The sequence below is a fragment of the Hypomesus transpacificus genome, unplaced genomic scaffold, assembly GCF_021917145.1.
Source record: "Hypomesus transpacificus isolate Combined female unplaced genomic scaffold, fHypTra1 scaffold_162, whole genome shotgun sequence".
Lineage (NCBI taxonomy): Eukaryota > Metazoa > Chordata > Actinopteri > Osmeriformes > Osmeridae > Hypomesus > Hypomesus transpacificus.
In genome coordinates this window covers 110,513-129,161 of record NW_025813726.1, presented here as the reverse complement: position 1 = coordinate 129,161, position 18,649 = coordinate 110,513, and the positions used below count along the sequence as shown (strand labels likewise).

Genomic DNA, 18,649 nt, shown 5'->3' with positions numbered 1-18,649 from the left:
CGGCTTACGTCTGCTTTTAGTGGCACGGTTTTAACAAATAGCTCATTCACTGTATCCGATTGTTTGGCCGTTGCCCTTTTCCTCAAAATTGTATCTAAGATTGACAGTAAAGTTGGTATGCGAAGTATGAGTTTGGAATGATTTCAACGTTCTCAGAAAACGGAGAAAAAAGAGGCGTGGTTACAAAACACGCGTACACAACAAAAGTTTGTGGACCGCGCAAACTCCGCCCCCGCCCCATGGTAGCAGTGAAAAGACAGAGGAGGAGGTGTTTGCCATCCTAAATTGAAATACAATACAATGTACAGCAAATGTAGCTGTCTATAAGAGTATTAAAGTATTCAGACTCACAGCCTGGGAAGCATGAAATCATGTACAAGTATGTTACAAGTGTTTATTATGTGCATATAATGATGCAAGCCAAACCCCTGAGTCATTTTCCTGAACATCTACGCATTTGTGAAAACACATACACACCTTCCATATTTAAAAATCTAAATTTTGACGCAACAAAACAAATAAAAGAAGACTATAACAAAACATGTGAAAAGTCAAGACCAAAAAATAATAAACAAATATAAACAGTCATCACCACACATAGGTAGCAAGGCCTACATTTAGTTATTGATTGATACAATTAATCACAACATTGTATGTCAACATAAATCAATAAATGGTACAAGATGATAAATCACATATCTTACACAAGATATAGACATAGAACCATTCGTTTCTGACGCATAATAAACACAAATAACAAAAAATAAAAGTATGAGAATGGGAATCCTCAATTTTTCTGTCTCTGTAGCAACAATTGACAGAGCCACTATATACTAATGCCAGTATGGAGTGTTGCCATTGTTGTATGAACACTTGTCATGGTTCTCCAAGTGCCATCTTTCAGAGTTGCAGCATTGAGCGGATATGAAGCTAAAATGGAGTGTGTTACGCAGGACTAATAAATCCTTAAGTTTGACTTTAACATCCTGCTGTCATCTAGAGCCATTCATACCCACCACCAACATTGCTTGTTAAAGACTTGACATGTTTGGAAGCCATGTAAGACATGTATGTGTGTATGACACGCAGAGCGTATTGAAGTTTCACCACATACAGGTATGACCATGCAAAGGCCTCCATAGATCCAGTTCATTGATACAGGCTCGAAGCAACTGTCGGTGGGAGAATAGAGCATTGAAACCCTCTTACCCCCCACCAGTAATGGCGGATGTGAGTGAATAGTTTCAGCACTTCCAGAAGAAATTATGGAGCTGTTATTCACATGCCAGTTTGCCATCGAAGCTGGAGAGGGCAAGGGCAAAGGCCTGGACAGCACACATGGGGTACTTGTAGTCCAGAGTAAATGTGTCATCCGCCACACGTCCAAACTGCATCACTATGTAACTATCTGAGAGGGCAGAGAAGCATAACAATCAACATGGAACCATTTTTTGACATAATCAGCATCAAGGATAAATACATCCAATCAGTATCAAGCTAGCAGATTCTCCATGGTTTAACAACCAGTCTAAATTAACATCAAGATAGAGATTAAAGAAGGTTGGGTCGGATTAAGCTAAGGAGAAGATTATGTAAGGGTTTATGGCATAGGGTGAGGTAAAGGTGAGTTTATGGCATACTGTCTTTGCTGTGGACAATCTGGAAGTTCTTGACGGAGGCTTGCGTGACACGCCCGTTAAAGTTGAGCACGTAGGAAGCTGTGTCGTCGTTCCACACCGGTGTCTTGTTGTGCAGCTCAATAAGGTTTTCCATCTGTCTGTTCTGATAGCGCATCAGAAGACCCTCATTGTCCTACACACACATGCACAAACAGGACAAACATGCAGGTGGGTACGCATGCACATACACAAAAAAAAATTCAACATAAAATGTGTTTAACGATTTTTAACACATCATCGGGCTTAGTCCTTCATGACATAAAAAAGACCGTTGTTGTAAACTACCAAAATAAAATCTGCCTGATAAATAGTCTGTCTTGTTGGAGATAACTTGAGGAAACAATGAGACAACCCCAATCTCACTTCAGATTCATGTAACAGTGACTGCTTGTAACTGGAGCTGCATTAAGCCCAGCATACACAATCACAAGACAGACAAAGAAACTTAAAACCTCTTAAGCTGTAGATGTCAGTGTCAACCATTTACAGTAAGCTGCCTTTACTGGTGCGCACGCTCAGTATCTGCAGTTCATACACATGACCAGTAAGTGGTAGTCCAGAACAATACTTATTCATAAATGTATAATTGTTGAGTTCTTACACTCCTAGCTCGAATGGGAACTCTCTCGCTGTCATCGTCCATCCCGGGAATAATAACAGACATCTTTCGGGGGCCTTTGAATCCCAGGACATTAGTCTCCTGGAATATCAAGATCAAAACAATGAGAAGTTAAGGAATCAAAGGACCAATTGCTCAGTCTGACACTGAAACACAATGACAAGGTTTACATATGAAACAGATTCACAGTGCAGAGGTCATTTTAGGTATTATGTCATTGCAGAAATGGAACTAAGATCAACTGTGGCAAACTACAGAACCAGTCCACAATTTTGGGCAAGACTTACGTATATGATGGCTGCCAGCTCCTGCCTAGCATTGGACATATCTCTAAGAGCTCTGTCTGGATTCAGGCCATTGTCAAACACTGTGAACTTGGTTCCCATTAGATTCGATCTGAAAACAGCAGAGACATCGATGTGTACACGCACGCACGCACGTGCGCGCACACACACACACAACCAAGCAGGCATGCAGTACACAGGCATGTTTATGTTTATATCTTGGGCTTCCTTCTAGAAAAACCTGGCTTTGTTTACCTCAATTTGCCTACATAGTTCTCTCCTCCCCTGGAGAGATCCGTGGCATCGATGGAGATGAGGTAGTTGGAGGTGGTGCTTTTCTTCCGCTTCCTCCCTGCTAGTAGAAATACCTGAGAAAAGGAAGGGAGAGGGAGGGGTGAAAGAGAAGAATGGAAAAAAAGGGGGCGGGAAGCAACAACTTACCTCTTTTCCTTTTGATGCCTAAATAAAGATCATAGGTGAGTTAAGTTGATGTAAGCTGACGTTAGATGCTATCACTGGTTAGAACAGTTTATGTGTCTTTTATTAGCATTTAATTTATGTCACAAGAACCATGTAATTACAGTACATCAACACGGCTCCCACTCTTCTACTCAGCCTCACCTTCTTGTCAGTGTCCAGATGAAGGTAGTAGGTTGGGAAGAAGCCACGGTCCATCCCTCTTTTATCCCTCGTTACTTTGCACCTCACGGTTCTGCCCTGCGGGGCAGGCTGCAGAACAAACTCCTCCAGATTGTCAAACTCGATTTCTGGCGATGGGGGGCGTTCGTCCTCCTGAAAACACATAAAGCACATCCACTGCAGTTACACACTGTTGTCCATGGAAGCATGTTGTGTTTTCGAAACTTGACATTAACTTTCAGATCACCTTCATACTGTATTTTATGATTACACATGTGATTATCGTCACTTTATAGCTATAAATGTGCCATCATAAATGTCACTGAAGCTTCATATAATTATTTCACACTTTTTCCATCAACATGTCATACATCACATATACTGTCATATGGCATTCAATAATCACAACACATTCATATGCAACACATGTGCAATTTTCAATGAAACCTTTTACCTTATCTGCTAGTTTATGTACCCTTAGTATAGATAGTCCACATATTTACATTTTTGGTTCCTATATGTATATTGTATGCACCTTTCTGCCAAAGTAAATTCCTTGTCTGTGCAGGGGAGTCAGATGGCTGAGCGGTTAGGGAGTCGGGCTAGTAATCATAAGGTTGCCAGATCGATTCCCAGCCGTGCCAATTACGTTGTGTCCTTGGGAAAGGCACTTCACCCTACTTGCCTCGGGGGAATGTCCCAGTACTTACTCTAAGTCGCTCTGGATAAGAGCGTCTGTTAAATGACTAAATGTAAATGTAAACTTTCATGACGAATAAATCCCATTCTGATTCTGATACATCTAACTACAAACACATAATCACATTCATATGATCAAATCAAATACGTACTATGATAATACAGCAATGCTATTACCTAATGTTTAACATCAGCTCACATCATATAAGTCATTCAAATTAAGTAGATTGTAAACACACCTACTTCTGGTTCTTATTCACCTCCATGTTAGACTCACCTTCTTCTTTCCTTTGCCTTTCTTTTTTTTTGTCACCTCCACTTCCTCCTCATCACTGTCCTCTGCCTTTCCTGATTCCCATGGATGGTAAGTTGGAGGATGGGAGGGAGGAGTGATGGACAGAGGAAGGTGGATGTCAGGTAGACAAAGGCAAAGGGATAAAGAAAAGCAAGGGAAGAATAAGTAATTCCCTCATTGATTGCTGTAAACATTTAATGGTAAACATGTAAACAATCCATAAACAAAGGTGTGAACAAGACACAGTGTTAAAAATTACCTTTCTTCTTCCCTTTCTTCTCTTTCTCTTTCTTCTCTCCAGTCTGGAACATGGAGGCCGGACTGGATGCAGGCTTTTTCTTGTTCTTACTGGGTTTAGTCTCAGGTTCACTCTGACTGTCCTCACCCTCTGCCTTAGACGCTGAAGGATACACACACACGTTGTAGTTGACCGCACAGTATTTCAGTGTATTTGGAAATGCTGTACACAATTATGTTGCTCTAAGATTGTAGGAAAACTGTTGCATGCTCACTCACTTTTCTTCTTGGTGACAAAGTCAGGCTTATTACCGTTGATCTGGAACATGGAGGCTGGCTCCTTCTTTTTAGACTTGTCTGCCTTTCCTTTGGCATCACTTTTACTCTCACCTTTATTGTCTGAAAAAGTATTCAAGACATTAAATGTAACAATATTTTTATACTGATATAGCATCACAAGGGTGTAGGCTGGGAGACACCCCTGCCCCACCTCTCATATGCTAAAGACTGGATTTGCTGGATTGGAGTCTTTGCTTGATGGGCCTCACAAATTATTAGGTGCGTTCAACATGGACTGACTTCATGCAGCACCGCAGCCGGCTGCAGGCGGCTGACTTGAAACAGTAAATTCTGGTTAGACTTTTTGTCCGACTTGAGACGGCGCCGAGGCTAGGTCACTGTAACGTAGCCATCAAAGTACCGTGAGATCGATTCGAGAACTGCCGGTGTAGCCGAGCCAGACCCTCCCCCATCGGCTTGAGGCAACGGCCCCGGTGGATGAAGGTGGTATTGCATTTCCAATTTGCTACCCGACTCGTCCGGTCGTTTTTATTCTATTAACTCCGTCAACATACCCAAAACGATCACTCAAAAAAAAATATGTTCGATTCCCGAACCTGGCTCATACTACTAGCTTTTTCATAGAATTTTTTTTCCTGATTTTTGTAAATTGGAAACCAATCCGAAATGAGTAAACTTGCACCCCATTTATTTGCTTACGTAAAGAAAAGTTGCCTGGAGACATGCTTGCGGATACGAACAGGGGACGAGCACAAAAGGGAACATCAGCAAATCGCTGATTTACCTGAGCTGAATGAGAACAAGGAGAAAGGACTTGAAAATCTAAAGTTGCCTGCCTTTATTGTATCAAGTTTTACAAATGGTTGAACACATACATTATCGTTGTTTGTAGAGTTTATTTCCGTTATATTTAAGCAGATTTAACCATTTTGTAATGAACACTATTATGCTCATGGCATGAAAAACGTAATTATAGCCTAATATAATTAGTTATAATATCCTGGCATGTTACGGTGTCATTATAGATTGTTGACATGTTATTCTGGAGCAAAGCCGAAGATGTATAAATCATGTCTGATAACCACAATATTGTTATGGTCATTATATTCTTAGAACTTTGTCAGTTAACAGCACAATAATGGCATTAACAATAAGCTAGTAATAGTAAGCAACACTCATCATCATTATAATAGTAACATATGTAGGCAAATTTAATCAATCAGAATTATTTTGAAACCAGAAATACACAGTTCTGAAATTCAGATTGCGGGAATCAGAATATTGAAATTCAGATTGCGGGAAATTCAGATTATTGAAATTCAGATTGCGGGAATTCAGATTGTGTTTGAATTAGGCCAAAGGTGAAACGGCCTGCTTTCACAGGGAAAAGTAGACGATTTCAGAACGACCAATCTTTACCTCAGAACGATCTAAGAGTTGCTCGTTGGAAGAAGAGTTGGAGGATGGAGCCCAATGAGGTAAGTGCTTATGAAACTTTAACAGATATATACTGAACTAAATAGGAAGTTATGTATACTAGCGTTCAACCATTTGCATGCTGTATGGTTAGTCGGACTACTTAGCCAATGTTAATTTACAAAGTTTATAGATCGCAGTAAATTACATTTTTTCCTCAGCCATGTAGCTACCTAGCACCCCAGCACAACTACAGAAGTGTAGAGTATTGTAGTAGGTAGGCTACTGTAGTTCGCAACATTAGCTAGCTAACTGTGTTCTAACTGTTAGGCCAACTGTTACCAAGGAAAAACTGTGGCTTCTCCTCTTCCGATTTTTGATTTAGTATAGATAATAGTATATATAATATAGTTAAATTATAATTGAGTATAGATAATTATATTTCTAGAGGGCTTATAAACCTGACAGAGACGCAATTTGTTTGCAGGAAAATGCTGAGGTTATCAGGTCAGCAAGGCACTTGATGTCCTTGTTGACCTCACAGTCGGGAAATACTGGGAAACAAGAAAATGCCAGGTCCATTTTATAAAAGCTGCAAACAGGCCTACATGTTGAAACGTCAACTGTACAGACAGATGACCAGGTCGTCCAATATAAGGTTTATTTTACATTCTAATGATGTTTTGAAGTTTTATAATTTATTTTGACTGGCATACTTTGTGACATCCCAACAGGTCTTTCCCAGGGATTTTTTACAGTTGAATCAAGTAGCTAACTATTGCTAATAGCCCATTTTGGGTGGTCAAGCATATTGTTTTTCATTGTCTCCTTATATTCAAAGTCAATGTTCAGCCTATAGGCTATATGTTAATTTGCTAAGTGACATTTCAGATCGGTTATGGATAGTGAAATATTTGCTGTCTGAGAGATCCGAACTAAATATATAAATCTAGTAGTTAACAGGATAATCTGTAGTACAGCCGGGTGGTGAAGCTTTTATTCATTGTCCACACAACGAAGTCAATTTAGATCAAATGCCAACAATATCCATATAATACTAAATCTCGCTGACGTATATTCTATCTGTGTGCTATCTGGGTGTTCTTCCAACGAGCAACTCTGAGTTTTTGTTCTGAGGTAAAGTTTGGTCGTTCGGAAATCATCTACTTTTCCCTCTGAAAGCAAGTTGTTTCACCTTTGGCCTAGTTCAGACTAAATCTGAATTTCCGCAGTCTGAATTTCCAAAGTCTGAATATCTATAATCTGAATATCTGCAATCTGAATTTCAATAATCTGAATTTCCGCAATCTGAATTTCAGAAATTTGTATTTCTGGATCAAAATAATTCTGATCTCGCTTGCCTCACTGCGCCACTGAGCACTTTTCATAGAACGCCAACGCCATTTCTTCCAAGATGGGGACGCCATCTTGGAAGAAAAGTCGAGCTGTGTCTATTAATATAAGTCTATGAGCCGAGCGCATTTTCTCAAGAGCAACTGCACAGGTTCTAATGACGACACAGCTATTTCATGATTGGCCAGACTCACACAACAACTTTGACGCGTGTTTTGTGACTATTCTGACACCTTCGATTTCGCCAATGCTCAATTCCGGACCAAATCGTTTAATTGAATAAAAAATGTGTTGAAGAAAGGGTTTTAGTCCGCCTCTTTACTAACGGAAAGACTACGTTTAATTATAAATAAAGTAAAGTAAGCAAACAGCGCTTGATCGGCCATGACTGACGTCAACGCAGAAAACCACGAGAAGCTGGAATGTCCGACTTCCCCTGATTGACAGTTCTACAGATAACATTACATTTGACATTTATGCATTTGGAGACGCTTTTGTCCAAAGCGACTTCCAAAAGAGAGCTTTAAGGCCCCGTCACACCATAACGTTCTGGTCAACGTTCTATGACGTTAGAGGAAACGTTGGTAATCATCCATGGTCACTGGTATAGCGCTGGTATAGCGCCAGAGGAGCGTTGTGTGGACGCTGGTGACGCTGGTTATTGTTGGTAATTGTTGGTGATCGTCGGAGAACGCTGGTCCAAAAAAATAGTTTTTAACATGCACAAAAGTTCTCATGGAGACCAGTGTTCTTCAACGTTTAATTTTAAACGCTGAAGAACGCTTGTGGAACAGTTGACTAACGTTGCACGCGTTTGGTTATCGTTAGTCAGTCGTTACCCTAGTGTTACTTTGTTGTTATTCATCGTTTGGGAAAGCAAACGTCGTTTTCATCGCTTGGGAAAGCAAACGTCATTTTCATTGTTTGCTTTCGTCACACGCCGTTGCATGTGACACGTCGTCACACACAAAGAGTTTTCAGGGGTGTCTTACTTGGTCGCTGTTACACGCTCCTCATGCGTCAGTCCCACGCTAATCATGCGTTATAGTCACACGTTAGTCACACGCCAGATGTGTCCACCTCGCCCTAGAACGCTTGAAATTGAACGATTAGAACTTTCAGAGAACGTTAACCAGAACGTTATGCCTTTACAAAAGTGCATAGGTCACTGATCATAACAACGAGATAGCCCCAAACATTGCGGGTAACCAAAACATGAAGCATACATTGTGAAAACTAAATAATCATATCACAGATATACCTTAGCCTGGCTACCAGCCCAACTTCTCCCCGCCCACAAAAAAATTTGGTCGGGAAGTTGGGTCTGGAGGGTCTCATATTGGGGACAACCAGAGAATGTCTAATAAAGAGAGAACTCCCACCCTCAGAAAACTTCCGGGTTCTGAACTGCTTGCAGTTCCACTGAAGTTCCATATGAGGGCGCTAACGGTCGAGTGCAGAATGAATGGAGGTCTATGGAGCTATACCCCTCAAAATCCACTTTTCTCAGGGTATAATTTTTTGTCTAGTAATTTGAATTCTGAAATCGAAAGGGGAAGCAAAAAAAATACACACCACTGGGTGTTAGACGTTTTTTTAAGTTGCCTTTCGGTTCAAAAAAGCCTTTGAAAATGACATTGACGTCATACACATCGTACGACCAGAGCTACTGCTTGACGGCAAGCTCTGATTACTTCCACTGTACTCTCGAGGCATCGACAACACAGCTGACAGGTTAAGCTCTCCCTGTCAATACACATGCTAGAAAGAGTTTTGGCTTGCTAATGTTGTTGCTAATGTTGCTAATGCTCTGACATTCTGGTTTTGCTTCGGATGCCATCAAGCGGGATCTCTGGTCGTAGCCAGTCCTTCACTAACCAATCAACATTCGTTAGCAGAATGCTAGCGTGTTATGGGCAACAACGACTTACCCTGTAAGAAATCGAAAGGACGTAAGTACTCGTTCATTCAACTTTTGACCTGTAATCCATGTTGAACATGCAAAAACTATAATCAAATCTGAGATTTATCAACAACAATCAGGCGAAAGAGACAAATTTAGCCGTTTAGCTCCATAGACTCCCATTCATCTTGCACTTGACCGCGATCACTCCCAGTGGAACTCTGGTGGAACTGCAACAAAATTGGGTACAATGGGGCTTAATAGGGAGTGGGCAGGCTCTCCTTAAACAGGCTCTGGTACCCCTTTTCCACCAACGCATTTTAGGAGCCGGTTCGGAGCCGGTGCCTAATTGCGAACCAGTTCTTCCTCTTTCGACAGACTGGGAACCGGAAAAGTGTTTCGTACGTGGTTCGTACGTGGTTCGCAACGAGCACCACTTCGGAGCTGGTCTAGTGTACGAACCAACAAAGAACCGCTTGGGGCGGGGTTACCGTGACCAACAAAACGCTTTGGCCGCCATTGCAAAGTTTTTACAATTCAGATTTCAGCAAAACGGTACTTGTAAATCAGAATCTAAATGAAAATGTATCGAGAAGTGGGCAGTGTAGTTGCTGAAAATGTGCTTATTTTATTGATGAAACTGCTAATTTGTAAATTTGCTCCGACTTTTATTATTCTCGATTGTAATGTAAACATTCGGGATGCGCGCGCAATGTGAAAACCGGGAAAGGATAGAATTTTTAATGGAAAAAGGACCACACGGATAATACAAATAGTTAAATTTAAAAATACCAAAAAGGTCGAGGAGGACAGCCTTTAAAAGAGAAAGCGATTACCCATTGATCTGTCGCATCAGAATTTTGATTTGGGTCACGAAAATCTTGAAATTTGAGTGAGAATGTTGCCCGGTACAGACCGCATAGTTGAGTGGCACCCATGTCTTCGTCATGTCACTAAGTTCATAATTTAACAGTTTAACAGTCTATTTTACATTTTAAAAGTCGAGAAGGACAGCTTTCAAGAGATATGGGAATTCTGCTTTTAGCCAGCTGGTCCGATTGTTTTTCTAATTTGTTCAAACTGATCACTTGGTCAGGCTATTTAAGGGTATCGGGGTCAGGTGAATTTTGTGCATAGACAAGTGAAACGTAAATGTATTTGTCCAAAGGCCAAGAGCCTCAAAGTTAATATCAAGCCCTGCAATCCAGTGGCCAGAGATATATGATGACCTGATCGACACTCCAACTCTAATAGACCGGGGAGAAGTTCGTCTTTTACAACCGAAATGCGCAGTTGAGACTGCTTGACAGTTGTGTGACGTAGGGTGATAATTGGTCTCTACAAATGGCAAGTTGAACAAACACGTCTGATGCGCCGTGTTTGGATGCCGATACAGGTTCGCAAAACCATGAGCAACAACAGCAACGAAATGCCCGCCATTGTTGATGTTGTGTTTGGCGCTACCGCGCTAGCGTTGCTTGGATATATGAGACGTATATACAGTGACGTAATGACGTGGCTCTGTGGTGGCTCTCGCCCGTGGAAAAGCAAACCGGTTCTTAGTAAGCTCCGTTCTTGAACCAGCTCCGAACTGGCTCTAGCACCAGCTCCGAACTAGCTCCCGGTTCACTTTGGTGGAAAGGGGGTATGGGACAACTACAGAAAACCAGAATCGGGACGGACCAATGAAATTGCCAGGGCGGGCTTTATATGATGATCGACAGATGATCAACAGTAACGTAATCAACAACGTCACGAAAGAGCGCTTGGGTTGAATTCGTTTTCAACAAACAACATATTACGTTGCTCTAATTGGTTGTAGGTCTATCCAATTGAGCGAAGAGGCATTTGTTTTACGAGTTCGGTTGAAACACGCCCCGTAGTCACAGCCCAACGGAGAGTTTTCAGACTCATATTCTGACTAGAATCATGAGTATGACAACGTCAGGCTAGATATACCTAGATAATAGGTATGAAAGGAATTGTGAAGCAGTGTTCTCTAGATTATTTATCTCCTGAGGTTCTTTTCCTCAGATATTTAAGTTCTTGTAGTTCTACAAGTTGAACTCCGAGGTGAAGGTATGTCAGTTTCTGATCGCACTGATCTTCATATTTTGAGCAAAAGTTGTCTCCATGGAAGAAAACCCTCGAGAACGATTTTGAAAGAAAAATATAAAAAAAACGGACTGGAATTTGCTGAAATGCAAGGCGCCTTGAATGAAATCGTAAACTCAAGGTATTATGTAGTGATACTGCCCAATGTCAAAAGAATGGTAAAGAACAAAACATTGGACTGTTTTGGAGTGGCCTTTTATTAGTCCTATTGAACATCTATGGAAATAGCTGAAACTTTTAGTCTGGAGGAAGCACCCATCAAACCTGAGACAGCTGGAGCAGTTTGCTCAGGAAGCCTGGGCCAAACTACCTGTTAACAAGTGCAGAAGTGTCATTCTCTGCGTTAACGTGGATTCGAATTACGGTTTATTTGGAATGAAATAGAATGATCCGTTTCTTGTAAACACCTGTGTTCGAATAATTGCGGTCCGACTACGATCCGATCGACACCCCGAGATAACTCGATCCGAGTCGGTTGATAATTCAGACATCGCATATTTGTAAACGGTGAATTGAACTATGAACTGGACTCTGCGTCTTTGCGCATGAGTGTCCATAAAGTTTTAAATGATTGCAAACCCGCCCTTGGTCCCACAATGGTTTGATCAACAGCCCCAGCCCTCAGCAGTGATGCAGGTGCATGTGTGAATCGGACAGTTTCTGTTTGTGTCGTTGGTGACTGATGTCCAGTAAGTAGTCGTAAGAAAGGATTGGTTTGACAATTCATTTCTACCACTCAATACAATAAAACATTCATAACTTTCACAATTTTCCCTGCATTGGTCACTATGTTAGCTAGCTAGCTACGTACTGTAACATCACCAGCTGTTTGAATAAGAGTCAGAGAGAAGCTAGCAATGCAGTAGTTGTGTTCCTTATCTGACAAGGTGACTTGAGTGTCTACTATCTGAAATGCAGGTAGGCCTAGCTAACGTGAAATTAATCCAGTTAATCGCACCACAGCGATTTCACTATGTTGGCAGGGTTCACACACACTAAGCTAGCTAGATGCATTTGCATAGCTAGCAAACAAACCGATGGAGCTAACATTAGCTATTCCATTTGGCGTCGTCAAAAAATAGACACTTTGCTATCATCAATTTAATCCAAGATCAGCACCGATATTGTAGTTCTTCGAAATCCATTTGCCATGGTTAGCGATACTGAACAGAACTATACTATATTCTACCACTGTCATAATTATCTTAAATGGTCTCGTTGCAAAAGCTAAATCGTCTCTAGGGACTTTTAAGAACCTGTGTGCCGATCTGGAGTAAACTGGCGATAGCAAAGATGATGGCAAATACCACACAAACAGAATTGGGGCTCGCTAGCTCTGCAAATTCAGATATTTTGGGAAGCCAGCCAATATAAAACCAAAACATGAATTATATTAATATGACAAAAGGTTGCAGTTTGCGTTGTGTAAAGGGTGAACTCATACAGCTGTCAATCCTTGTCAATGCAATCCGTTTTACCTTTCCTAACTGTCTAGCTACCTGGTAGATTGAAGCCTATTCTAGAAGAATGGTAATAAATTATAGAAGTCCATATCCTTCTGTAAATAACCTGCACATTGTGTGTGCGGCCAGCATGGTAGAAAAAATTCAGAAAAAAAAAAGACGGACATACGAGCATTTCAGGACACCAGGGGCCTCATGTATAAACGTTGCGTACGCACAAAAAGCTTGCGTACGATGGTTTTCACTCACACTTTGTGATGTATAAAAATTTACTTGACGTGAGAATGTGCGGGCCGTCACGGAAACTTTTGAGCAGACGTGAGAATGTGCGGACCGTCCGCAAAGTGTTGTCTGGCTCTGTAACATGGCGAATTCCAACTGAAAAGTGCCGAGACTCACCAAACATTACAAAATAGTTTCCACTAGTACGTTATGACGTTGACTATTCAAAAAACATAAAAATAAACGTTTGATCATTAATGTGGATGATCACATCAAAATGCCAAAACCCAAAACGGGAAATGCTATATAGCCTTCTGTTTATACCGCCACCACTTAATAACTTCTGTTAAACTTGAGGCTGTCAAACGAACAACAAAATCATGCTGTTACGATGTGCCACCACTCGTTTCTTCATTTAAAGTTTTATATCGGACCATTTCATCTTAATTTCTGCCATGGTCCGGTTCAAGTGGTGGCGCATCATAACAGCATGATTTTGTCGTTCGTTTGACAGCCTCAAGTTTAACAGAAGTTATTAAGTGGTGGCGGTATAAACAGAAGGCTATATAGCATTTCCCGTTTTGGATTTTGGCATTTTGATATGATCATCCACATTAATGATCAAACGTTTATTTTTATGTTTTTTGAATAGTCAACGTCATAACGTACTAGTGGAAACTTTATTTTGTAATGTTTGGTGAGTCTCGGCACTTTTCAGTTGGAATTCGCCATGTTACAGAGCCAGACAAGACTTTGCGGACGGTCCGCACATTCTTACGTCTGCTCAAAAGTTTCCGTGACGGCCCGCACATTCTCACGTCAAGTAAATCTTTATACATCACAAAGTGTGCGTGAACACCATCGTACGCAAGCTTTTTGTGTGTACGCAACGTTTATACATGAGGCCCCAGAACGCAAAGAAAGAACCCTAGTGGCCTAATCTCAAAGACTAGTTGATAAAATGTTCATATAAATGATGTGAAATGTGCTAATTGAATGTTTCACATTGATGCCATTAGGCAGAGGAGGCACCAGATGACAAACAGACAATAGAGCTGCAGGTAGGCAGGAACAGACTGGCAGAGACAGGGGGTCTCGGGTAAGTTTGTTGAGTCTCTTGTTTGGCAACATGATAGGTTCTCTTCTTTAGACTTGTAAAATAGGGAAATAATTGGACAATGCCATGGATACCCCCGCTCTCTACTTAAACTGTTGACTGAACCAACATTAGTTTGAGGCAATGGTATTGTTGTTGTGATTAATTGTGTAGTATTGGGTACTGGCAGTTAGGAGGATGGCAAACACCTTATGCCTTTTCTAGGAGTCAGACTGTGAGTCAGTGAGGGTGGTGAAAGGGAAATAACCAGGGAGAGACCTCAGATGACAGTGTCACAGCCATGGCAGGACCGGGGGCCAACCTTTTTGCCAGCAGGAAACAGTGGCACAGTACTGTCTAGTCACTTCAGTGGTGGCACAGAACCATATAAGCCATACCCACAATTTAGAGAACTGCAGACTCTTGCCAACAAAGCGTTGACACTTCAAGAGAAATGGTTTTGCGATTTTCCCCGACTTTATGATGGTTCAATTGAGATTATTTTAGATGAGACTGCACCATTCCCATTGTAATTACATAAACTGCACCCATACAGTGTACAGTACATACTGGCCTTTCTTGGTATTGCTGATTGTAAATACTACAGTATACACCTGCATTCATACTTGACTGATAAGAAACACTACTATAACTACATTTGAACAAGTTGAGACAACCCTTCAGTTACTAACTATAAATTATCCAGGAGTATTAATTATGGTTCCTCAATATACATTTAACATATTACAATGTCGACTGTATTACAGCAATCATTTTGGTGTCCCCCTCAGAAATTGCTCTTGAGAAAATGTCACATAATTGTCCCCCCAAAGTTGATAGCAGATTTTCGCCACTGGGCAGAAACAAGAAACGCAAGCCAATAGCGCCGTTTGCATTCGCAGTACTCCTATTGTCATCATGCACAAAATGTAGAGGGACGTAGCTTCACCTTGCTCTCCGTTCGCTGTCTTTCTCGAAATGTTGATGTTGTTGTAGTTGGTAGTGGTGAAGTGGTCAAGCGGAAAGAGCTGTATCACCACTAGTTGTAATGAAAACAGCACCACGTATCGTACTGAGATATGACATGCTTTCAGCCAGTGATTCGGTTTATTCACTGCCATATCTATTCGGATAATAGCAGTTGCCCCAAAAAATTGCATTATTCAAATAAAGCTAGATTTGAATTGATACCATTATGTAAACGCAGTGATTGAGCTACAGAAAATGTTTGATTGCGTCTAATGCGTCTAAAGGTTATGCAACTAAATATTAGGTTGAGGGTCCCATCATTTTTGTCCATTCCATCTTCACTTGTTATTGACAATATTATGTTGGAAAACTAAATCTAAAGCAAGGTCTGATTCTATTAAATATAGAGTAAACAATAGTGGATGCCAATCACCTTCGTCAGTTCAAGTTATTTCATAGGAAATTGTGCATACTTTGTTTTTTTGTGAATGGGTACCAACAAATTTGAGCACTTCTGTATCTGCATGTGTTTCAGTGTGTGTGCACATGTATGTCTGTGTGGCTCACATGTGTGTATGTGGGTTAATGAAATGGAAGTTATTTTCTTTAAGTACCCAGATTACTGTGTGAGCTTCTGAGGTAATAAGATTAGTTAAAACAATGCATTTGTGTAACTAGAAGAGGTAACACAAGTCTTATACTATCGTCAGCTTTGAAAACAGACCATCCAGTACTGTTAGAGAGAATATCAGTCACAGATTATTCAGTTTGATGCAAAGAATTAGCTTTTGATGAGCCAGCATTGTATGGAAGCTGTTCTGGATTGACATCTGTATTTATAAAGGATAAATCAATTCGAAAGCTCGTTAAAGCCCATGGGCTGGTTGCACGAAACACTTTAAGTTATGATTTTCCTTAAATTCTGAGTTAAGGTTTCCTTAAAATATAATCGATTGCACAAAGCACCCTTATGTCTTCTCCTTAAGGTTTCCTTAAATGTTCCCTTATGTATTTAAGGTTTTCTCCTTATCTTGGTCGTAAACTTAAAGATTCCCTTACAATATGTGTTAAAGCATTGCACGAAAGACCTTAGCAAATAAAGTAACGAAGAAAACTTACGGTACCTCTGACTTATTCTTTACCGCAACATTGCTGAGTTTATGGAGATAAATGAACCCATCCCACACCTATAGCAGGAGAGAGCGGGGGGGCGAAAGTACAATTTTTCAGAAAAATGTAATTTTAAAAGAGAATGTTTTAGACATAGATATATTTTTGCTTGGGTCCATAACTTATAAGTGTGGTCTATCAATACCAGGTGGTATTTTGTACAAATGGCGAACAACTTCAGTATAATTTCATTTTGAACACAAGTTGCACATTGTTACTTTCGACATCATCAGTTGGGACGAAAGTAACACAGGGGTGGGTCAAAAGTGACACAACGATACAAGCTAGATTTTTTGTGCTGCTCTGGTTTTTATTAAATATACCTGACCACGACCTTGTTAATATGTAACTGCAAACATATTTTGTCCATTAGTTTTGCAAAAAAACTATGAATTTTTAATTTCAGTTCCATCAAATATTTATTATCATTTTTTACTGAATCCGACCTCTGTCTGTCTTTCTGACCCTCAATCTTGGCATATTCTGTTGATATAATATGACATAAACATGTTTTAATAAATACTTTCCACAAACAGAAATTCACCACATAGTATTGCATTCGTTCTGACAGGAACTCCTGACATTTAAACCAGATTTACTTTTATACTGAAACACTCTGACAAGGCAACCTTCAGAGTGTTTCAGCACTAAATAACCTGTAGATTGATCTGTGACTGTGACACATGAAACGGGAAACACAACTTGTAACTAGAGGGGGGAACAATTTCTGGGGAAATTGTAGGGTGTGCTTGCTTACTTGCAGGGGTCCGTTTTTAAATTACATTTTACAACTGATATTTCTGTATGTTTTATATAAAAATGCATAGCCTACTTATGATTTATTAAGATTACATAGATTTAAAAGCATATTTTTTTCTGCTCATTTACAACTCAAAATACTAAGAGTGAAGAGTAGAATGAAATAGTCTTGTCATTTCCCCTGCAAGAGGGAATGGTGATCAGCAACCTCATAGTTGAATCAAAACGAATATATTTGGCAGACCGGTGTAAAAATGTACTTAATCTGTATGATTTAAACGTCATTGTAAGTTTTTCCCTTCTTGTGATATTTTCAGGCATTTAGCCTACTCATATTGCATTAATTCATTAATAAAGAACCCCCTTTGAAATTTATTTTAACAAGTAGCTATCTCAGATGGAATCGCGATTTAAATAGTATCATCTGCTTACTGAAAATATGCCCCCAAAAACGTAAATAAGCTTGACATTTATTTAGGGGAAAATCACTCATTAATAAAAATGTCAGTGGTAGCAATCATTGTCAGTAACAAGGCAAAATGCGATATAGCCCTGCTGTGTGGAGAAGCTGCCCCGGTAAATTGTAGGCTACAACTACTACTAGACTGTCTTGGTAGCGATTGCGTTGGTTGAATTTGATTTAACGTTACTTCCGTTGTACGGTCTAGGCTGAAATGAATTATTTTCATGAACAGATTTAAGTTTAGGCTGTGGCAATGGAGTTCAGGTTAGTAGTCACTAGTCAGATAGTTTCACCTATTGAAAGACTTTTGATTTAAGTAAGGGTACAGCAGTGCCGAACGTGTGCCGCCGTTTGACTTCCTAGTACTGTAAACAGCTGTGGAGATGTTTTTGTTAGCTACTAGACTAGGCTACAGCAATGCAGTGAGCTACACTGGTTTGAAACCACAGGTAATTATAATTTCACCCTCAAATCGTTTACTTGTAATCTAATGTCATAATAAATCCTACAACGAAAATGTATTTGTGAGGAATGTTTATTTTAACGATTGAAAACAGATGCATCATAGACCGCTGTAGTATGTGTTGGCCGGGCAACAGATACTATAGCGATGCTAATGCTTCAGTGAAATAGTAGACTAATGTTTTCGAAAGTAGATGTAACTACTTCCTTATATCAGCTTATATTGTTTTTCATATCACAAAGTAAAATGAGTAAATAGTTATCACCCTGGCCTATTTGCTTGTGGCGTTTCTGCAGCTCCCTTGCAGTAAAGCAGTTAGCCTAGCTATCTCCCAGAAGTTAACGAGCTGCTAAACTAATGTTCTGCTAGAGGTAGTCACGCGATATTTCATGACGTTAGTGACGTCAGTAGCGTCAGTGACTGTGGCTAGCAAGTTAGCCACCGTTAGCTTCACTTTTGCCACAAAAACTTAACCTAACCCGTGCAATGGAACATAAATCCCAAT

The 18,649-nt window shown here is 40.3% G+C and overlaps 1 protein-coding gene across 3 annotated transcripts in view; it reads right to left on the bottom strand.

Annotated features, from left to right (window-relative positions):
* Positions 1-380: 380 nt before the first annotated feature.
* LOC124489031 (tubby-related protein 1-like) overlaps positions 381-18,649 on the bottom strand; it is a 29,016-nt gene continuing 10,747 nt past the window's right edge. For 2 of the 3 annotated variants that reach the window (XM_047051647.1, XM_047051645.1), the window contains exons 5-14: positions 4,732-4,851; positions 4,475-4,615; positions 4,198-4,268; positions 3,204-3,374; positions 3,024-3,041; positions 2,838-2,950; positions 2,586-2,694; positions 2,281-2,379; positions 1,641-1,812; positions 381-1,408 (exon numbers count right to left, since the gene is read on the bottom strand). In XM_047051647.1, coding sequence (XP_046907603.1) covers positions 1,275-1,408; positions 1,641-1,812; positions 2,281-2,379; positions 2,586-2,694; positions 2,838-2,950; positions 3,024-3,041; positions 3,204-3,374; positions 4,198-4,268; positions 4,475-4,615; positions 4,732-4,780 — 1,077 coding nt within the window. In that variant the 5' untranslated portion in view covers positions 4,781-4,851 and the 3' untranslated portion in view covers positions 381-1,274. The remainder of the gene's footprint in view (positions 1,409-1,640; positions 1,813-2,280; positions 2,380-2,585; positions 2,695-2,837; positions 2,951-3,023; positions 3,042-3,203; positions 3,375-4,197; positions 4,269-4,474; positions 4,616-4,731; positions 4,852-18,649) is intronic. The other variant, XM_047051646.1, reaches the window with a different exon arrangement.